The sequence below is a fragment of the Bombina bombina genome, chromosome 6 (genome assembly GCF_027579735.1).
Source record: "Bombina bombina isolate aBomBom1 chromosome 6, aBomBom1.pri, whole genome shotgun sequence".
NCBI classification, from domain to species: domain Eukaryota; kingdom Metazoa; phylum Chordata; class Amphibia; order Anura; family Bombinatoridae; genus Bombina; species Bombina bombina.
Genome location: NC_069504.1, coordinates 499,166,047 through 499,185,074, shown reverse-complemented (window position 1 = coordinate 499,185,074; position 19,028 = coordinate 499,166,047). Strand labels below are relative to the sequence as shown.

The following is a 19,028-nucleotide window of genomic DNA, read 5'->3' as shown; positions in this document are numbered from 1 at the left end:
CAGTTAGTTTAGTACAATCAACCTGTCTGGATGTGTATTGCTATGCTCTGTAATAAAATAGAGTTGTACCATCATTGCTGTGTCCTGCATATGTCCTGCATCTCATGACAGTTATATTGTTGCTGAACTCTGCTTGTCTGAACACTCTGCCTGCTTAACCCCTGAACTGCTGGATTGCTATACTGTTGCTGAACTCTGCTTGTCTGACCACTCTGCCTGCTTAACCTCTGAACTGCTGGATTGCTATACTGTTGCTAAACTCTGCCAGTCTGACCACTCTGTCTTCTTAACCGCTGAACTGTTGGATTGCTATACCGTTACTAGAACTCTGCCTGTATGGTCCTTCTATTGGTTTACCCCCTGAACTGTTATACTGCTGGATTTCCTTTTGTTGCTGACTCCTGCCTGTTCCTGGTTCTTCTATTGGTTTACCCCTGAACTGCTTATACTGCTGGATTGTCTTCCTGTTGCCGCCAAGGACTGACCCCTGCTACTGGTGAGGTACTGCTTACCTCATTTTACAAACTCTCTCGCTCTGGGATATTTCCTATCATTCCACTTGACTGCGGGGGATATGAAGGACTTCTGGCCACACACACACATACATACATACTGTATATACACATATTTAGTATATGTCTGCGCACACGTCACTTTTTTGCCCTCTCTCTGAAAAATTTCTGCAGGACTCCCATGGCGCTTACCAAAGAGAAAATTTTAGTTTTTTTTTGTTCCACTAATTGTATGTATGGGCTAATGCACTTTAAACTCCCATTATTTCCATAAATTAATTTTCTCAAAAAGGCATATATTTGGGGTTTGTAGTATTCACATTGATGGTCATGATTTACCAATTTCTCCCTGTTTTAGAAAAAATGTAACTCATGGTAGAGAGTTGTAATTTATCTTTCCATAGCAATAATAAGAAACTAATCTATCAGAATTCCCATAAAAAGTGAACCAAATGGAGTTTCCTGAGGTTTTCAAACTCAACTCATTTAAATCGTTTTATAAACCCCACAACATCTAGGGCAAGATTATATGGTATGCACAATTTAGGCGCTTTTGCTCGTGGCGCAAACACGGCAGAGGTAAACTTTTAACGCATGTGGGTTAGCAAGCATTTTACAAGTTGAAAGTAAAATTTTACAATTTGAAATTATTTACAGTACATACACACTAAAACACATTATTAAATATTAATATTGATTAAAAATATTTAGGGCCAGATTACAAGTGGAGTGCTAAATATCGATTTCGGGAAAGCATAGGAGCCTCATTCTCACCTGCAGTGAAGGGGGTAAGTAGCACAGTGATGGCAGCAAATATAAATATATATGTATATGCTTATATACATATATAATTTATGTGATAATATGTTTATATACACGTACATGTATAAGCATATACATATAAATATTTACTAGGAAACACACAGTTCCCATAGACCGCCACTTTTCAGTGCTGTTTTTTTTCTATTACTCCACTTCCTCCAACTTTAAAACCCAAAAACTGCCTACGCAGTTATTTTTATTTTTAAAAAAAAGCTACAACATTTTTTTAAAATAAAAAACTATAATGCCCTCTATTTAGAGGGCATTTGGCGGCACTTCTTAGAGATCGAATCTCTGGTTAATTTTTCTTAGCATTAATTGCTACCCGGCGAGCTTGAGTTAGCAATAACCAGCCACTTCTATTGGCTGGTTATTTATTGCAAACAAATAAATATATACAATATGGATTGTTACTCTACTTTGATGTCAGAACCGCTGCCTTCCCACAGTCTCTCCTGAAGCCTGTTTGAATCGATAGGGTTTTTACAAAAGAAGACGCAGGTTCACCATGGATTCCCGACTTGTCCACTGAGATATGGTCCAAAACCCTTTTAGACATTTCATCTGGAGATTTACAATCCTAATTTTGATTAAGAAGATTGCGCTAAATGGTGTATGTAACATTTCAGCGCAATCTTCTTATCAAAAATTAGGATTGCAAAATCTCCAGATGAATGTCTGAAAGGGTTTGGACCATATCTCAGTAAACAGTCGGGAATCAATGGTGAACCAGCGCCTGGTTATTTATTCGCGCCTGCAAACGTGCAAATTTTGACAATTTGCTGGAGTGCGATAAATTAGCGCTACCACTTGTAATATAGCCCTTAATGTTTAAAGGTATTTGAGTGGAAAGGGCTCCGAATATGTATGTATACATGTTACAGTATATAGAGAAGTTCAATTTTAGACCTGTACCCATCAATGTCGTTAAGAAACACCTTAATAATCTAAAAATGAAAAAACAGTCTGGACCTGATCAAATCCCAGCAATGCTGTTGAAGCTCAGTGCGCCGCAATTGCTAAACCTGTCACAACCCTAATTAACGAATCCTTAGTGTCTGGTTACATACCCAAACTTTGGAAGACTGCAAAAGTAGTGCCTATCCATAAATGTGTTGAGTTAACCTTGGTTACTAACTATTGCCCAATATCATTGCTCCCAGTATTGTCAAAAATCATCCATATACAACTATGTGAGTATTACCAACAATCTAACTATCTGACCCCTGTTCAATCAGGTTTTTTGCCTGAATCACTCCACTACAACTGCCCTCCTAAAAGGTTTGCAACAACTTCCAAACTGGCATGGAACAAGGAGACCTAACTGGAGCAATTTTCTTTGATTTTGCAAAGGCCTTTGATACAGTAGACCACGACATACTACTGCTCAAACTAAAAAAACTCAGGTATTGGTGATCGTCCCGCAAACCTGGTTTCGATCATATGTATCGGATCGATCACAGTATGTCTCCATTTCTGACAGCAACTCCATCCCTCTCCCAGTCCCATGTGGTGTTCCCCAAGGTTCCATTCTCGGCCCCCTACTATTCACATTATTCATAAATGATCTGCCAAATGTCTGCAAATCCTCAACTTTACACATATACTCAGACGACACAGTAATCTATGCAAACAAATCCGATCTGCCGCAGCTTGAGGCAGTGCGCCAAGACCAGTTCACAGAGGTAGAAAAGTGGATCTCTAAAAACAAACTCTTCCTAAACACTGACAAAACTGTCACAATGATCTTTGGAACGGGAGCAAAATTACACAAACTACAAAATTTGCATCTACGCATCAAAACAAAATCAAATTGCACACTGACAGCAGTCAACTCTTTCAAATACTTGGGTATGTTGTTAGACCCCAATCTACATTTTGGCCTCCACATAGACACATCTAAACTCTATCCAAAACTAGGTGCCCTGTACAGAAACAAATCTTGCCTCAGCCCTACAGTAAAGGAAAAGATTGTACAGCAAATGCTGATGGCAATCATGGATTATGGGGATGTAGTATATGCACCTGCACTGCAAACTCACCTTAATAAACTTAATACACTGTATAACTCGTTCTGCCGCTTTGTGCTACAATGTAACTACAGGACCCGCCATTGTGACATGCTAAAAGAACTAAACTGGCTGTCGCTGAAATACAGACGCACTCTCCATCTTTCCAGCCTTGTGTTTAAGAGCTTTTCTGGGAAGCTCCCACCCTACCTGAGCAGAATGCTCTCCCCGGCTGTTCCCACCTCCCATAACCTCCAATCCAGTACCAGCACATTATTTAGTCTGCCTCCATACAAAAAGAAAGCAGCTCGGTCCTCCTTTTCCTACAGAGCACCACAATTATGGAACAACCTCCCGCACACTTTAAAACCTTCCCCGAGCCTAAAATCCTTTAAGAGATCCCTCTCTGCATATCTCAAAACAGAATGCACCTGTCATTGTTGATTATATATTTCCTACCTGTTCTATGTTAAATTTTGCATATATTATGTATTAATATTGTTTTTTTATTTTATTGTACCCTATTGTATCAACCCAGGACATACTTGAAAACGAGAGAAATCTCAATGTATCCTTCCTGGTAAAATATTTTATAAATACATAAATACATATCAATACATAAATACACATGTACACACACATATATATATATATATATATATATATATATATATACATATACAGACATACACATATTTAGACATGTATGTATATATACATTATAGCCCTCTGCAGTCAAACACTTTGTCATATACCATATACCTTTGAACCATTATAATTTTTTTAAATAATATTTATATATTTATATGTATAATTTTTATTAGATAGTGTATATATGAGTGTATATGTAATTTTTAAATTAATTTATGTTGTATAGTGCAACTTTCATTTTTCCCCTAACCCTTTATGCCTGGTCTTTTGTGCAGTGCCACCCCCTGATCTCAGGTGACTCAGCTGCTTGTCTGAGTACAATGAACATGTAAGACAAGCTGGCATTTCTGATAATAAATGCATATTGGTAAAAGACAAGTGTGCTTTGAATGTATAGTCTGACTAACCTGTTTAATGATGTTCTAAGTTCAAACAGTTCTTCAGTGTCTGCCCCCAACATCTCACAGTCTTGCAGAAGCGCATTGTTCTGTAAAACACAGACCAATTAGTAAGTAAATAAGGAAAGCACAATTAGCTAAAGGTAAGAACCTATGGCTATATGTAGAAGGGTATATTGAGATAAATAAGGTTGTTAAAAATGGCTCATATAAACCAGGTCAAAAAGTTATTTTATAGATCTTACAGGGTCAAGCATAAAAGATGAAAACCATCAGTAGCATCCAAACATCCTCCTCATCTTGAATAGGGAAAGATGGGAGAAATCTTATGAGTTATATCACTGCTCACAGTGTGTTAAACAGGTAGAGCTTTCACATCTTCCCATTCTAATCATAAAGGTCCTACTTAATAATATATGTTATAGATAGTGACTATATATGACCTAGTGTGTGCTGAATTAAGAGTCTATACAATGCCTCCAAATATTTCTTGAGAACTGTGTATCTTATCAAGGTGAGTGTATTGATATTATTTATGTTAAGGAGAGACAATTGCACTAGAACTTAGGGCTTAGTAAAGTAAACTGATGATTTTTCTCCATGCCAGCAAGTGTTTGTGAATTGGGCCCTAAGTGAGGTTAGACTTTCATATACAGTAAGATAAAATAAATGATAAATGATTATTTTGTCTATTTGTTAAGAAACCTGGTTGAACGTGTAAAATGATGATAAAACTAGAGAAATAGTAGTTAACCTCACACATTGTTAGTAACTGTAACTGGATATTTAAGCATTATATATGTCCTGTCAGTGCTTATGCAGTAAAAAAGCCAAGGAGGTACAGGAAGTTGTGCATCTTGAAGACGGATGTAGGGTGATAGGCAACCCCATTCATTACCGTATCAACCACAATCCTCAGAGGCGCCAGCTATGTAATTTACAATATAGCACCTATTCTACATATTTAGTGCAAAGTACAGGTGGAAAACTAGATTTAAAAGAAAAAAAAATGAACGCTTACCTGATAAATTAATTTCTTTCAAAGTGGTGAGAGACCACAAGTTCATTACCTCTGGGATTCAACAGCTGGTCACTAGGAGGAGGCAAAGATACCAAAAAGAGTATTCTATACCTCCCACCTCATTGATAAGCCAGTCTTACATAAAGCCAAGCCAGGAGAATTAGAAATGTAGAAAAGGACAGAACAAGGAAATGAGGTGCAAAACTAGAACTGTGGCCAGAATAAAATCACAATAAAAATAAATAAGGCATGTTTTGTGGACTCTCGCCACGTCAAAATAAATTAATTTACTAGGTAAGCATAGATTATGTTTTCTTTCGTAAGTCCATACATTCATTACTTATGGGAAACTAAAACCCAAGCTGTGAAGTCCACAAGTAATGAGGGCAGAATAAAAATGTTTTGGAAAAGGTAGGCACCTAATTTTCAGACTCTGCTGCCTGGAAGACATCTGAATGAAGTGACCATGAGACTCTTCCTTCAAGAGGGGCCAGCTCTGGAGAGCCTTAAAGATTTCACAGAGCTCTAACACATTTATTGGTAACCTGGCCTTCCGAGGTAACCAAACTCCCTGTGCTCTCCAGGACCCCCATACTGCGCCCAAACCTGAGTAGACCTGCGCCTGTAATTATTATTGTCCAGTATGGATGAAGAAAGGAAGCCCCCAAAGAAATAGATTGGTAATTTATCCACCACAAAACAAAAAAAAAACTTGTTATAGGATTCAATAGAATCCTTTGAGAAAGCTGATTGTAATTCTTGCACCATTGACTCAACATGCATAGTTGAAGAGGTCCACAAATGGAATGGCATCTGATGCAGCAATCATCAGACCTAGCACTTCCATACAAAGAGTTACCATAGGATTGAGAGATGACTAAAGCTTCACACAAGTTGACTGTAACTATAATTTCCTGATTTATTAAGGAAAGTCTCATTGAAATTGAGTCTATGATCACTCCCAGAAGAGAAACCCTGGTCTGTGGAGACCGAGAGCTCTTTGGAACATTGATTCTCCAACTATGATGTTGAAGAAACAACAAAAGATTGTTGGTACGATAAATTGTTAAAAGTAAAGATGGAGCCACCAATATGCCCTGAGCTCTGATTACAGATAACATTTGCGAAAATTCTGGGAGCAGTAGCCAGACCAAGTGGTAGAGCTACAAACTGAAAATGTTTGTCCAGATAAGCAAATCTGAGAAATTGAAAAGGCTCTTTGCTTTGTGAATTGGTATATAAAGGTAAGTATCCTTCAAATCTAGGATAAAAGTGGGAGAAATGTTCTGATTCTTTGGAATATTGAACAGAAGACACCTTTCTCTGGGAGGCCTTGGCCTGTATCCTATTCTGTATCCCTGGGAAACAGTATTCAATACCAAGTGATCTTGAACAGATCAAGCCCAGACCTTCTGAAAATATATAATCTGACCCCTACCAGAAGAAGATCCGGATCGGGGGCCACACCTTCATTCTGACATAGTAGCCGTGGAGGGTTTATCCACTACTTAAACTTGTTCCAAATGGAAGAGGACTTCCAGGAAGTTCTGGAAGATTAATTCTTTTGTGAAGAACTGGATTTTTGGTTTGTAGACTAATGAAAGGAACGTAAATTATTTTAAATTGGATTTGTAAAACTAAACTGCTAAGATATATTTATATATTTGAAGTAAACAATGCATAAATGGAAATTGTTAGCAGAGATCTGAAAGAGGAATTTATAATTGGAAAAACCTCCAAATATAATAACCGCTGTATTACTATACAACTATTGGCATATTAGCAGAAACAAATAAGATTTTAATGCCTAGGACTATATTCCCAAAAGTAGATTGTACTATGAATAAGCTGTGTAAGTATAATGCCCCAAGTGGAGAGATGAGAGATTGCAGGATTGAATATACATAGTGTTGCAGAGTAACAGGTGGATACTGATTGAAGTAGCTGCAGAGCCAATCTGAGGTTGCGAAGTATATACAGCAGTAATAAAGTTTAAACAAAAGGTTTAGTTACAGTCAGGAGATTAGTCGATAGAGAATTGCACATATACACCTAGATTACAAGTTTTGCGCTAAACAGGGTGCGACAATAACGCCAACATTTTTGGCATTATTGCACTCTCCATAGTGCTGCCATTACGAGTTACTGAAAAGTCTCCTTGTGCTGTGCGGTATGGTGCATACCGCACAAAAGCTAAGGGCTGAGTTTACATGTTCGTGCACGCTTTCCCCATAGACATCAATGGGGAGAGAGTGTTAGAAAAGAGAACTAACACCTGCGATTGAGGAATGGAGATCACCGTAACGCAACCCCATTGATGTCTATGGGGAAAAGAAAGTTACGTTTAAACCTAACACCCTAACATAAACCCCTAGTCTAAACATCCCTAATCCGCCTCTCCCTAACACTAAATATAATTATTAACCCCTATTCCGCCGCTTCCCGACATCGCCAACACTAATAAGTTATTAACCCCTAATCCGCCGCCCCCGACATCGTCGACACCTAAATAAACCTATTAACCACTAAAACGCCGCCCCCTACATTGCAAAACACTATAATAAAGTTTTAACCCCTAAACCTCCAGCCCCCCACATCGCAACTAATAAACTAAAGCTATTAACCCCTAAACCTCCAGCCCCCCACATTGTAACTACTAAACTGAACCTATTAACTCCTAAACTGCCAGCCCCCCAGATCGTAAAACACTAAATGAAACTATTAACCCCTAAACCTAACACCCACCTAACTTTAAATTAAAATTACAATATAACTATCTTAAAATAAATAAAAACTTACCTGTGAAATAAAAAAACTAAAACATAAATTATCCTAATAACTATGCTAATAAAATAAAAAAAACAATTAGCAATTAAAAAATCTAAATTACAAATTTAAAAAAACCTTACACTACGAATTTTTTAAAAAAATCTTAAATTACAAATTTAAAAAAAAACTAACACTACGAAAAATTTAAAAAAAATCTTAAATTACCAAAAATCAAAAAACTCTAAGATTACAAAAAATAATAAACAAAATTATCAAAAATAAAAACAATTACTCCTAATCTAATAGCCCTAAAAAATAAAAAAGCCCCTCCAAAATAAAAACACCCCCTAACCTACAATAAACTACCAATAGCCCTTAAAAGTTAAACAGCTCTTTTAAGTTTAAAAAATTACTAAGTCCCCCCCCTAAAAGTAAACCCCCGACCCAACCAACCCCCCAAAATAGGGCATTCAGCTCTTTTACTGGGCATTCAGCTCTTTTACTGCCTTTAAAAGGGCATTTAGTTATTTTACAAGTGTCCAAAGCCCTAATCTAAAAAAAAAAAAAAACAGCCAAAATAATACACTAACCCCAGAAAATCTACTCATGGTTCCTGAAGTTCGGACATCCATCTTCATCCAGGCAGTAAGAAATCTTCATCCAGGCGGCGACACCTTCAGACATCTTCTATCTTCATCCCGGCAAGGCGTAGTGGAGCTATCCTGAAGGGCGATGACATTCTGCGCCGAGCGTCCTCTTCATACGGTCACCGCCATACATTGAGGTTGAATGCAAGGTACCCATTTCAAAATGGCGTACCTTGCATTCCTATTGGCTGATTTGATTCTTCAAATTCAAATCAGCCAATAGGATGAGAGCTTCTAAAATCCTATTGGTTGTTCAAATCAGCCAAAAGGATGAGAGCTACTGAAATCCTATTGTCTGATTTGAATTGAATTTGAATTGTGCTGTTCAAATCAGCCAATAGTATTTCAGTAGCTCTCATTCTATTGGCTGATTTGAATTTGAAGAATCAAATCAGCCAATAGGAATGCAAGGTACGCCATGGGTGGGTTTTTTTTTAGTTTTTTTTTTTTATAGGGCTATTAGATTAGGTGTAATTGTTTTTGATAATTTTGTTTATTATTTTTTGTAATCTTAAGAGTTTTTTATTTTTTCGTAATTTAGTCTCTATTATTTCTTGTAATTTTAGATTTTTTTAAATATTTTCGTAGTGTTAGGTTTTTAAATTTTTAATTTCGTTTTTTAATTGGTAGTTTTTTTTTATTTTATTAGAATAGTTGTTAGGTTAATTTATAGTTTAAATTTTTTTATTTTTTATTTCACTGATAAGTTTTTTTTATATTGTAATTTTAATTTAAAGTTAGGGGGGTGTTAAGTTTGGGGGTTAATAGTTTAATTCAGTGTTTTGCGATGTGGGGGGGTGGCGGTTTAGGGATTAATAGGTTTAGTTTAGTAATTACGATGTGGGGGCTGGAGGTTTAGGGGTTAATACTTTATTATAGTGTTGGCGATGTGGGGAGCCGGCGGTTTACGGTGTTATATGTTTATTTAGTTGTTGGCGATGTCGGGGAGCGGCAGATTAGGGGTTAATAACTTTTATTAGTGTCAGCGATGTCGGGGAGCGGCAGTTTAGGGGTTAATAGGTTTATATAGTGTTGGCGATGTCAGGGGCGGCGGATTAGGGGTTAATAGGTTTATTTAATAGTCGCAATGTGGGTGGGCAGCAGATTAGGGGTTAATAATTTTAATATAGTGTTTGCGATGTGGGAGGCCAGCGGTTTAGGGGTTAATAGGTAGTTTATGGGTGTACTTTGTAACAGTTTAGTTATGAGTTTTGTGAAACATTTTTGTTACACAAAATCCATAATAACTGCTGTCAGATGGAGGTATGAATCGTCTCGGTATAGGCTGTAACGCAAGCATTTTAGCCGGACCGCACAAGCTGTAATACAGGCGCTATGAAAATCCTGCACTCAAACGTAATTTTTTTGAGTGCGGAATGGACGTTGCGTTACAGGCTAAAATGCTTGCGGTATAGCTATACCGCCGCAACTCGTAATATGCGTTCCACGTGCAATGGCCAATTTTTCAGCGGTATAGCTGTACCGCAAAACTCGTAATCTAGCCAATATATAGTTACCACTCGAACAACTTAGCAAGGTGCAAAAGTAAGGAGGAAAAGGATTAAAGGGCCAGAGAGAATATGAGAGTTAAAGGGGCAGAGGAAAATATATCACAGAACCCTTCCTTTCCCCTTGGATTTCTTGTCCTGAGGGAGAAAAACCTTACGTCCAGTTAAGGTAGAAATAAAAGCATCTAGACCAGGGCCAGACAATATCTTACCCTGGAAAGAAAGATTCAAAAGCCTGGTCTGACCAAGATTTCAGCCACAATACTCTTCTGGTAAAGACAGCTAGAGCCATATTCTTAGCATTAATAATGTGACGGACACCGGCTTCCCTGACTGGGTAGCTCCGCCAGAAGTGTCCTTCCTATACCTGGAACATGCCGCTATGTAGCGGAGCAAAGTGATTATAGTGGAGCCCACCCAAATAACCAGACAGAACCAGTATTCGGGTGAAACAAAGAACAACTTTATTGTGGAAACACACTACTTTTATACACCAACTCATCTTGATAAGGAGTCTTATCAGACCCCCAGATCTCCCACCATTCCCGCCCCTTCAGGCAGGCTGGCACCCCCAATAGTGTTCATTGTCTTATAGAGTCCCAGTGGTAAAGAGGTGGCTATTCCGGGGTGATCCCAGAGGAGCAGTCCAAAAAGCGGCGTGATCCGTGGCTGGGGGCCGGAGCTAGGGTGATCAACCATACACCGGGAAGGCCAAGGGGAAGTAGGAGTTGTAGGGTGGTCCGAAACCCTCAGTTCCCAAGAGAGATCCCTTCCGGCAATCACCCCACCTCTTGCCCTTCCTAGGGAGTACCAATCCCCAAAAGAGTGGAGCTCTGGGGTGAAGGGCCCCTGGAGCAACCTGGTGTAAATGTCAGCGGGAATGCGGGGAGGTGCGGCCGGTTGGTAGTTCCAGGAGCCCAGCCAGCCGAAGAGAGGTTGGACGGTCAGAGGTCAGCTCTTCCGTGAGAAGGTACAGAACACAAAACAAATAAAAATAAGTTTCTGGGATATCGCAAATGGGGGCTAGGTAGTAGGGGGTGGGGGTTTAACCTTGGCAGCCTGGTATCCATGACAAATACCGATAATGTAAACAATTGCATTACAGATGAATGCATTAGCTGACAATCAAATCTAGGCAATGTTGACATTCCTCATTTTTAGAGACTAATAGCGGGTCTGAATTAAAGGCCCACTTACTGAAAAGCTTATCTATGGTAGGACTCTAATTTCCTATCCATAGGATCTTGGAAAGAAGTACTGACCTTCAAAGGAATTGTAGTGTGCTTCACAAAAGTAGAAATGAGTAAATCTACCATAGGGATGTTCTCCCAAAGTTCCAATTTAGAGGATGGTAAAGAAAACATCTTCTTAAATTTTGAAGCTGGATTGTAAGGAATACCAGGCTTAGTCTATTCCTTTGTAATTATTTCAGTAATGGCATCTTGGACAGCCTTAGGAGTAGGTTTAAAAATTAGATCTAACTGCTTAAAGGGACAGTCTAGTCCAAAATAAACTTTCATGATTCAGATTTTCTAATTTACTTTTATCACCAATTTTGCTTTGTTCTCTTGGTATGCTTAGTTGAAAGCTAAACCTAGGAGGTTTGTATGCTAATTTCTAAGCCCTTGAAGGCCGGCTCTTCTCTCAGGGCATTTTGACAATTTTTCACCACTAGATGGTGTTAGTTCATATGTGTCATATACAGTATCCCACAAAAGTGAGTACAGCCCTCACATTTTTGTAAATATTTTAGTATATATTTTCATGTGACAACACTGAAGAAATGACACTTTGCTATAATGTAAAGTAGTGAGTGTACAGCCTGTATAACAGTGTAAATTTGCTGTCCCCTCAAAATAACTCAACACACAGCCATTAATGTCTAAACCGTTGACAACAAAAGTGAGTACACCCCTAAGTGGAAATGCCCAAATTGGGCCCAAAGTGTCAATATTTTGTATGGCCACCATTATTTTCCAGCACTGCCTTAACCCTCTTGGGCATGGTGTTCAGAGTTTCACAGGTTGCCACTGGAGTCAACTTCCACTCCTCCATGACGACATCACAGAGCTGGTGGATGTTAGAGACCTTGCGCTCCCCCACATTCCGTTTGAGGATGCCCCACAGATGCTCAATAGGGTTTAGGTCTGGAGACATGCTTGGCCAGTCCATCACCTTTACCCTCAGCTTCTTTAGCAAGGCAGTGGTCGTCTTGGAGGTGTGTTTTGGGTCGTTATGTTGGAATACTGCTCTGCTTCTGTATGTCACAGTACATGTTGGCATTCATGGTTCCCTCAATGAACTGTAGCTCCCCATTGCCGGCAGCACTCATGCAGGCCCAGACCATGACACTCCCACCACCATGCTTGACTGTAGGCAAGATACACTTGTCTTTGTACTCCTCACATGGTTGCCGCCACACATGCTTGACACCATCTGAACCAAATAATTTTATCTTGGTCTCATCAGACCACAGGACATAGTTCCAGTAATCCTTGTCCTTAGTCTGCTTGTCTTCACAAAACTGTTTGTGGGCTTTCTTGTGCATCATCTTTAGAAGAGGCTTCCTTCTGGGACGACAGCCATGCAGACCAATTTGATGCAGTGTGCAGCGTATGGTCTGAGCACTGACAGGCTGACCCTCCACCCCTTCAACCTCTGCAGCAATGCTGGCAGCACTCATACGTCTATTTCCCAAAGACAACCTCTGAATAGGACGCTGAGCACATGCACTCAACTTCTTTGATCAACCATGGCGAGTCCTGTTCTGAGTGGAACCTGTCCTTTGAAACCACTGTATGGTCTTGCCCATCGTCCTGCAGCTCAGTTTCAGGGTCTTTGCAATCTTCTTATAGCCTAGGCCATCTTTATGTAGAGCAACAATTCTTTTTTTTTAGATCCTAAGAGAGTTCTTTGCCATGAGGTGCCATGTTGAACTTCCAGTGACCAGTATAAGAGAGTGTGAGAGCAATAACACCAAATTTAACACATCTGCTCTCCATTCACACCTGAGATCTTGTAACACTAACGAGTCACATGACACTGGGAAGGGAAAATGGCTAATTGGGCCAATTTTGGACATTTCCACTTCAGGGTGTACTCACTTTTGTTTGCAACTGTTTAGACATTAATGGCTGTGTGTTGAGTTATTTTGAGGGGACAGCAAATTTACATTGTTATACAGGCTGTGCACTCACTACTTTACATTGTAGCAAAGTGTCATTTCTTCAGTGTTGTCACATTAAAAGATATAATAAAATATTTACAAAAATGTGAGGGGTGTGCTCACTTTTGTAGGATACTGTAGAAAACACTTTGCTCACGCACGTGGAGTTCAGGTGAGCCAGCTCTGATTGGCTAAAATGGATGTCTGTCAAAAGAACTGAAATAAGGGGGAAGTTTGCAGAGGCTTAGATACAAGGTAATCACAGAGGTAAAAAGTGTATTTATATAACTGTGTTGGTTGTGCAAAACTATGGAATGGGTAATAAAGGGATTATTTATCTTTTTGAACAATAAAAATTCAGGTGTAGACTCTCCCTTTAACAAATTTTCCTCAGCCAGTTTAGGATCTTGTACTCCTAACGTACATAACGCTTCCTTCAGTAGAGTACAAAGGTGTTCTAATTTAAATCTGAAAGAAGATTAATCAGATTCTTGTTCAGTGACAGACTCTTGCTCATCAGAATTATATTCCCCCTCAGAAGACAAATCTGAGGAGTCTGCCTCTAAATCCTTCAGGAGATCCTTAGATAACTTAGTCTTTAGAGAACCAGAATGGGAAGATAAATCCACAGTATGCCGATTGTCAGACTTAGACCTTTTGTGCTTACTTGGAGGAGGCATAGCCGCCAACATTTCAAACACTGAAGAGCGCACAAAATCTTTGAAACCTGGAGCAAAATCTGATGAACTACCTTCTAAAGAACAGACAGAGGGAGGACAGACTCATTTAGAGACAATCACAGCATCAGATTGATTGGCATGCATCAGGTGATCCATACAAGTTGTGCTAGGGGTACAACAGTAATAAATTTGCACATTACACATTTAAATGCAAAATCCGAGGATCTACCCACTAAAGGATCAAAGATAACATAATTGGGGAAAGTTCCAGTATACTCCATAGTACATAAATGTAATTTAGTAATACACCACCATGCATCTGAATTGAATACAGCACAATTTTTACTTAAAAAATATATGAGAATAACATGTAGAAGAAAATTGTTGGCCTTACAGTGCAATGACTAGTCAAAATATAAGTAAAAGATTGTAAAAAAAAGTATAGAAAAAATTTGACACTTAGTAGAAAAAAGTAACAAAACTCTTGGAATGGTTAGCAATGGTACCCCCTCAAACTAAAAGAATGAAAGCCCAGGAGTGCTGGAGATGAGTTGCGAACACAGCCGATCAACCCAGAGCAGTCATGCGCACCTTAATGGGGCGGGAGAATAGCGTGGGAAAACATTAACCTGAGCGCTGCCAACTAAGTCTCATTACTCACAAATTTGTATTGCAGAACAAAGCACGCTACCCCAACAGCCCAACTCAGTAGCATACTGGATATAGTAGCAGGAAAAAAACATTAACCTGAGCGCTAATTCTTAATGCTCAAAAAATTGTAAGACAGAAGGAAACTTGGTACCCTGAGTCAGTGGCGCAAATCAGTAGTGCGCCGGAGAGAATAGTTGCACACACTATGTGAGAGTACACAGATAGGAACGCGCTTGACGAGCGCTATAGCTGGATAAAATGTTTGAATAAAACTACAAAATCCCCAAAGTTATGACCCATACAAAAATACAATATGAGATACCCCAGCAGAGCCCAATTGATTGGAGCCTTATACATAATATATGAATAATCAAATTTAGTAACAAGTGCAGCGCTAATTTATCGTGTGCCAGCAAATAGACAAATTTGCCTGTTTGCAGGTGTGCGATAAATAACCAGCTATTACAAGATCTCTGGTTAATTTTATAATTTTGCCCCAAATGCTCCCAAAATACAATGGTGTGTATTTTATTAAATCATATAAATTGTAGCATTTTTATTTTTTAATAAAATAACTGTACCAGACAGTTTTTGGGGGTAAATTTGGCAGGTGTGGGGTGTTAGAAAAAAAACAGCACTGAAAAGTGCCTTTACATTGCCGTCATAACACATAAATAGAAGCATATACATATATATTTTTACAATTAGCTGCCATCGCTGTGCGACTTCCCCCCCCTTCGCTGCGCTACATTCTGATGACTGATGGCATGAAAACGAGGCTCCCATTGCAGCCTATGGAAGCGCGCTCTCGTGAACACAATGCTTCCAAGCAATGTGAACGTAAGGGCGCGTTCGCATTGCGGCTAACTTGTAATACCAATGCATATTTGCATGCACTGGTATTACTCAGTGGAGTGCACATATTGTTTTGTGAAAGCGATATTTTTGTAATCTAGCCCTAAATGTGGTGGTACAAAATATCTATAAAATGTACTATGATGTACTTATGTAAACAACTGTACTGACTAATAGTCAGTGAGCTATGTGAGTGCAAAATGTGAGTAGTTACCTAAAACTGCACTCACTCTACTGAACTTAAACCCTGCAGACATGCCAACTAGAGAGCCCATCCTGTGCTGTGCACGCCACAGCAGAGGATAAATGAAAGGAGTATCTCAACGACCCAACAGGGGGAGGCTAAGGGAGCGGTCCCTGCGACTCCTGTGGCAGGCTTGTGACTAACTCCTACACCGGGAGTAATCGTATCACTATCTCATACTCCAATATCCCCTATGTTTTCCAGTAGCAGTTTTCTGAGGGGAAAAGGGGCCTCAAATCAGTTTGAGGACCCCTCTCAATGAAGAATCTGGAGCACCTCAATTCTTCACCTTCCTCCTGGGAGGCAAAGATTAGACTGGCTTATCAGTGAGGTGGGAGGGATAGAATACTTTGAGTTTTTGGGAAACTTTGTGTCTTCCTAGTGGCCAGGAGTTGAATCCCAGGGGTAATAAACTCATGGACTCTCACCACCTTATGAAAGAAATAAGGAATAATTCATGTTCACTTCCTACCCTCAAAAATGTGTGCAGTAAGTTTACAGCATTTTAAAGTTACCTCATTCACACAAAACAAAACCAGAAAATCTGAAGTTTGCTTCTACAATATGAAATGTTAGTTTAGCATATAATCTTACCAATTAATATATAATAAGTGAACAACCCCAATAAAAAGAGAAGGTCTGCATTTATTTTTGTGCAGTTGAAGGCTTGCTAGTCATCTCTGTGTTGCACTTGTTTCCCATACCTTGTCCACAGCTTTCTGACATTGAGCTCTCTCTTGCTCCAACTGCTCCTCTTGGTTCTTAAGGCTCACAGCAGCCTGGTGCCACCTATCTTTCCAGTATATTGTGACCTGCTGCTGCTCTTGGATTTGTGAGCCAAGTTGCTCATGTGCCTGCTCCAGAGCCTCCTCCAGTGTCTGGCAGCGAGCATGAAGGGCATCTCTATCCCCCTCTAGTTGTTCTTTGGAGGACCTGAGAAGCATAAGCATTACATATGAGAACAAATTATATTAGACAGCAAAAAAGTGACTAGTATGGAGAAAGAAAAGTTACTAATCCCTCAATGGTTTACCTGATTTCTTGCTCACCTGCTGCAAATTTTACTAGTGCAGAAATTTCCAACCTTGCATATACACAAAGTTTCTAATTATAATTTAAAAATGTGACCCGTGGGTGTTAAGAAGTGACAACTATGAACAAGACTATAGCAGATAAGGGTTTTCAAAAGAGCAGGCGTAGTGTGTGTAGGGGTGGTGGTCATGGCTATGGACTTAATTATTAGTACATGTATTAGATGGTGTGTTCATACGCATGTGCTGCTGAAGTCTATATAACTGCTAGTTAGGACTTATACATTAGCTCCTAAGTTATAACTGGGTGCATGATGTTATTGGTATAGTAGAATGTAGCAAGTCAACGTGGGGCTCAACAAAACTCAGCATCCCAGCCAATTGATTTGTTTGGCTCCAAATACAGAGCATACTTATATCTCCAAGTTTATCCCTTATACATCTTTATCCAGCTATTCATAGTAAGTTGGCTGTATATTGATTTCTAGAAATTAGGGATAAATGTGCTTGCCCTGTTTAACAGATCTGAAAAAGGGTTTATGGCATTTACATGGGGAGTATATATGAATAAAGTAATAAGTAGGTCATAGTACATTTCCCAACCAGTATGTAATCCACCAAAATTAAGACAATGGTCTCTGAGCACTCGCCACCACATCATGGAAGAATTTGGACAGAAATGACACTACTCAACAAAGGGCTCTGGTGCCAAATATTTTTGGGCCCCTCAAAGGTAACTTAGCAGTAAGCTAAAGTAATAATATACATGCTGCTCTGTTAGGATATACAGATTAGATAGATATATAGATAGACCTGCACTAATAAAAGGCTCCTCTGCAATAGAATTGTACATATTCTGCTGGCACAAATATATAGACTGGCTGCTATGGATCCCCAGCACTTGGGTCACTGCACCTGCTGCACCAATGGCAGTTTCACCCCTGAATGGGATATCTCCTGGTAGTATTAAAATGTATTAGGCTGGAGAAAACCACCAAATAATAGAGTTAAAGATATGTTTCTACTCCACTATCAAGATAAAGCAACTAGGCTATGTATTTTTCACTAAAGCTAGTGAGCTGGTGTGTCCAGGCCTTAAGCCAATATAAATAATGTTTTCAACAGTGACTGCTATTCCGACCCATGTTTATTTTCAATGTCAATATTCCAAACAATAATATAATTAATCAAACCTATTATTTCAAATAAAGAGTTTCACAGCTGTCCAGTATTTCAGTAGAACGTACTATGGCCATGTACATCAGCTTAATGTTATCTTCTGTTATTAAAATGTCCTCATATCTCCGCTCTTCAAGGTAACAGTCAATTCCATTTTAAACAATCATTGGCAATTTAATGTCTGGCTCTGCAGAGCTAGAATTAGTTTTTTAGTCCTCAAAATTCAAGGGACATGAAACCCAACAATTTTCCATCATGATTCATATACAGCATGCAATTTTTTACAACTTTCTAATTACTTCTGTTACAAAAATGTTCTATTTGCTTGATCTTTTCTTGAAAAACAGGCAGGTAAGCTCAGGAGCCTGCCCAACCCATATATGGCAGCAGTTGTAAGAATGTTATCCATTTACAAGAGCACTAGATGGACGCAGTTGTAAGAATGTTATCCATTTGCAAGAGCACTAGACGGCAGCAGTTGTAAGAATGTTATCCATTTACAAGAGCACTAGATGGCAGCAGTTGTAAGAATGTTATCCATTTACAAGAGCACTAGATGGCAGCAGTTGTAAGAATGCTATCCATTTGCAAGAGCACTAGATGGCAGCAGTTGTAAGAATGTTATCCATTTGCAAGAACAATAGATGGCAGCAGTTGTAAGAATGTTATCCATTTGCAAGAGCACTAGATGGCAGCAGTTGTAAGAATGTTATCCATTTGCAAGTACACTAGATGGCAGCACTTCATGTCATGTAGTGCTCCAGATGCCTACCTAGGTATCTCTTCAACAAAGAATACCATGGGATGAAGCAAATTTGCTAATAAAAGTACATTGGAAAATCTTTTTTTTAAATTGTATGCTGTGTCTGAATCACAAAACAAAAT

The 19,028-nt window shown here is 39.0% G+C and overlaps 1 protein-coding gene across 1 annotated transcript in view; it reads right to left on the bottom strand.

Annotated features, from left to right (window-relative positions):
• Window positions 1-19,028, bottom strand: part of LOC128664483 (rho-associated protein kinase 1-like) — a 156,247-nt gene that overhangs the window by 18,691 nt on the left and 118,528 nt on the right. The window contains exons 9-10 of the mRNA XM_053719307.1: window positions 16,638-16,866; window positions 4,402-4,481 (exon numbers count right to left, since the gene is read on the bottom strand). Coding sequence (XP_053575282.1) covers window positions 4,402-4,481; window positions 16,638-16,866 — 309 coding nt within the window. The remainder of the gene's footprint in view (window positions 1-4,401; window positions 4,482-16,637; window positions 16,867-19,028) is intronic.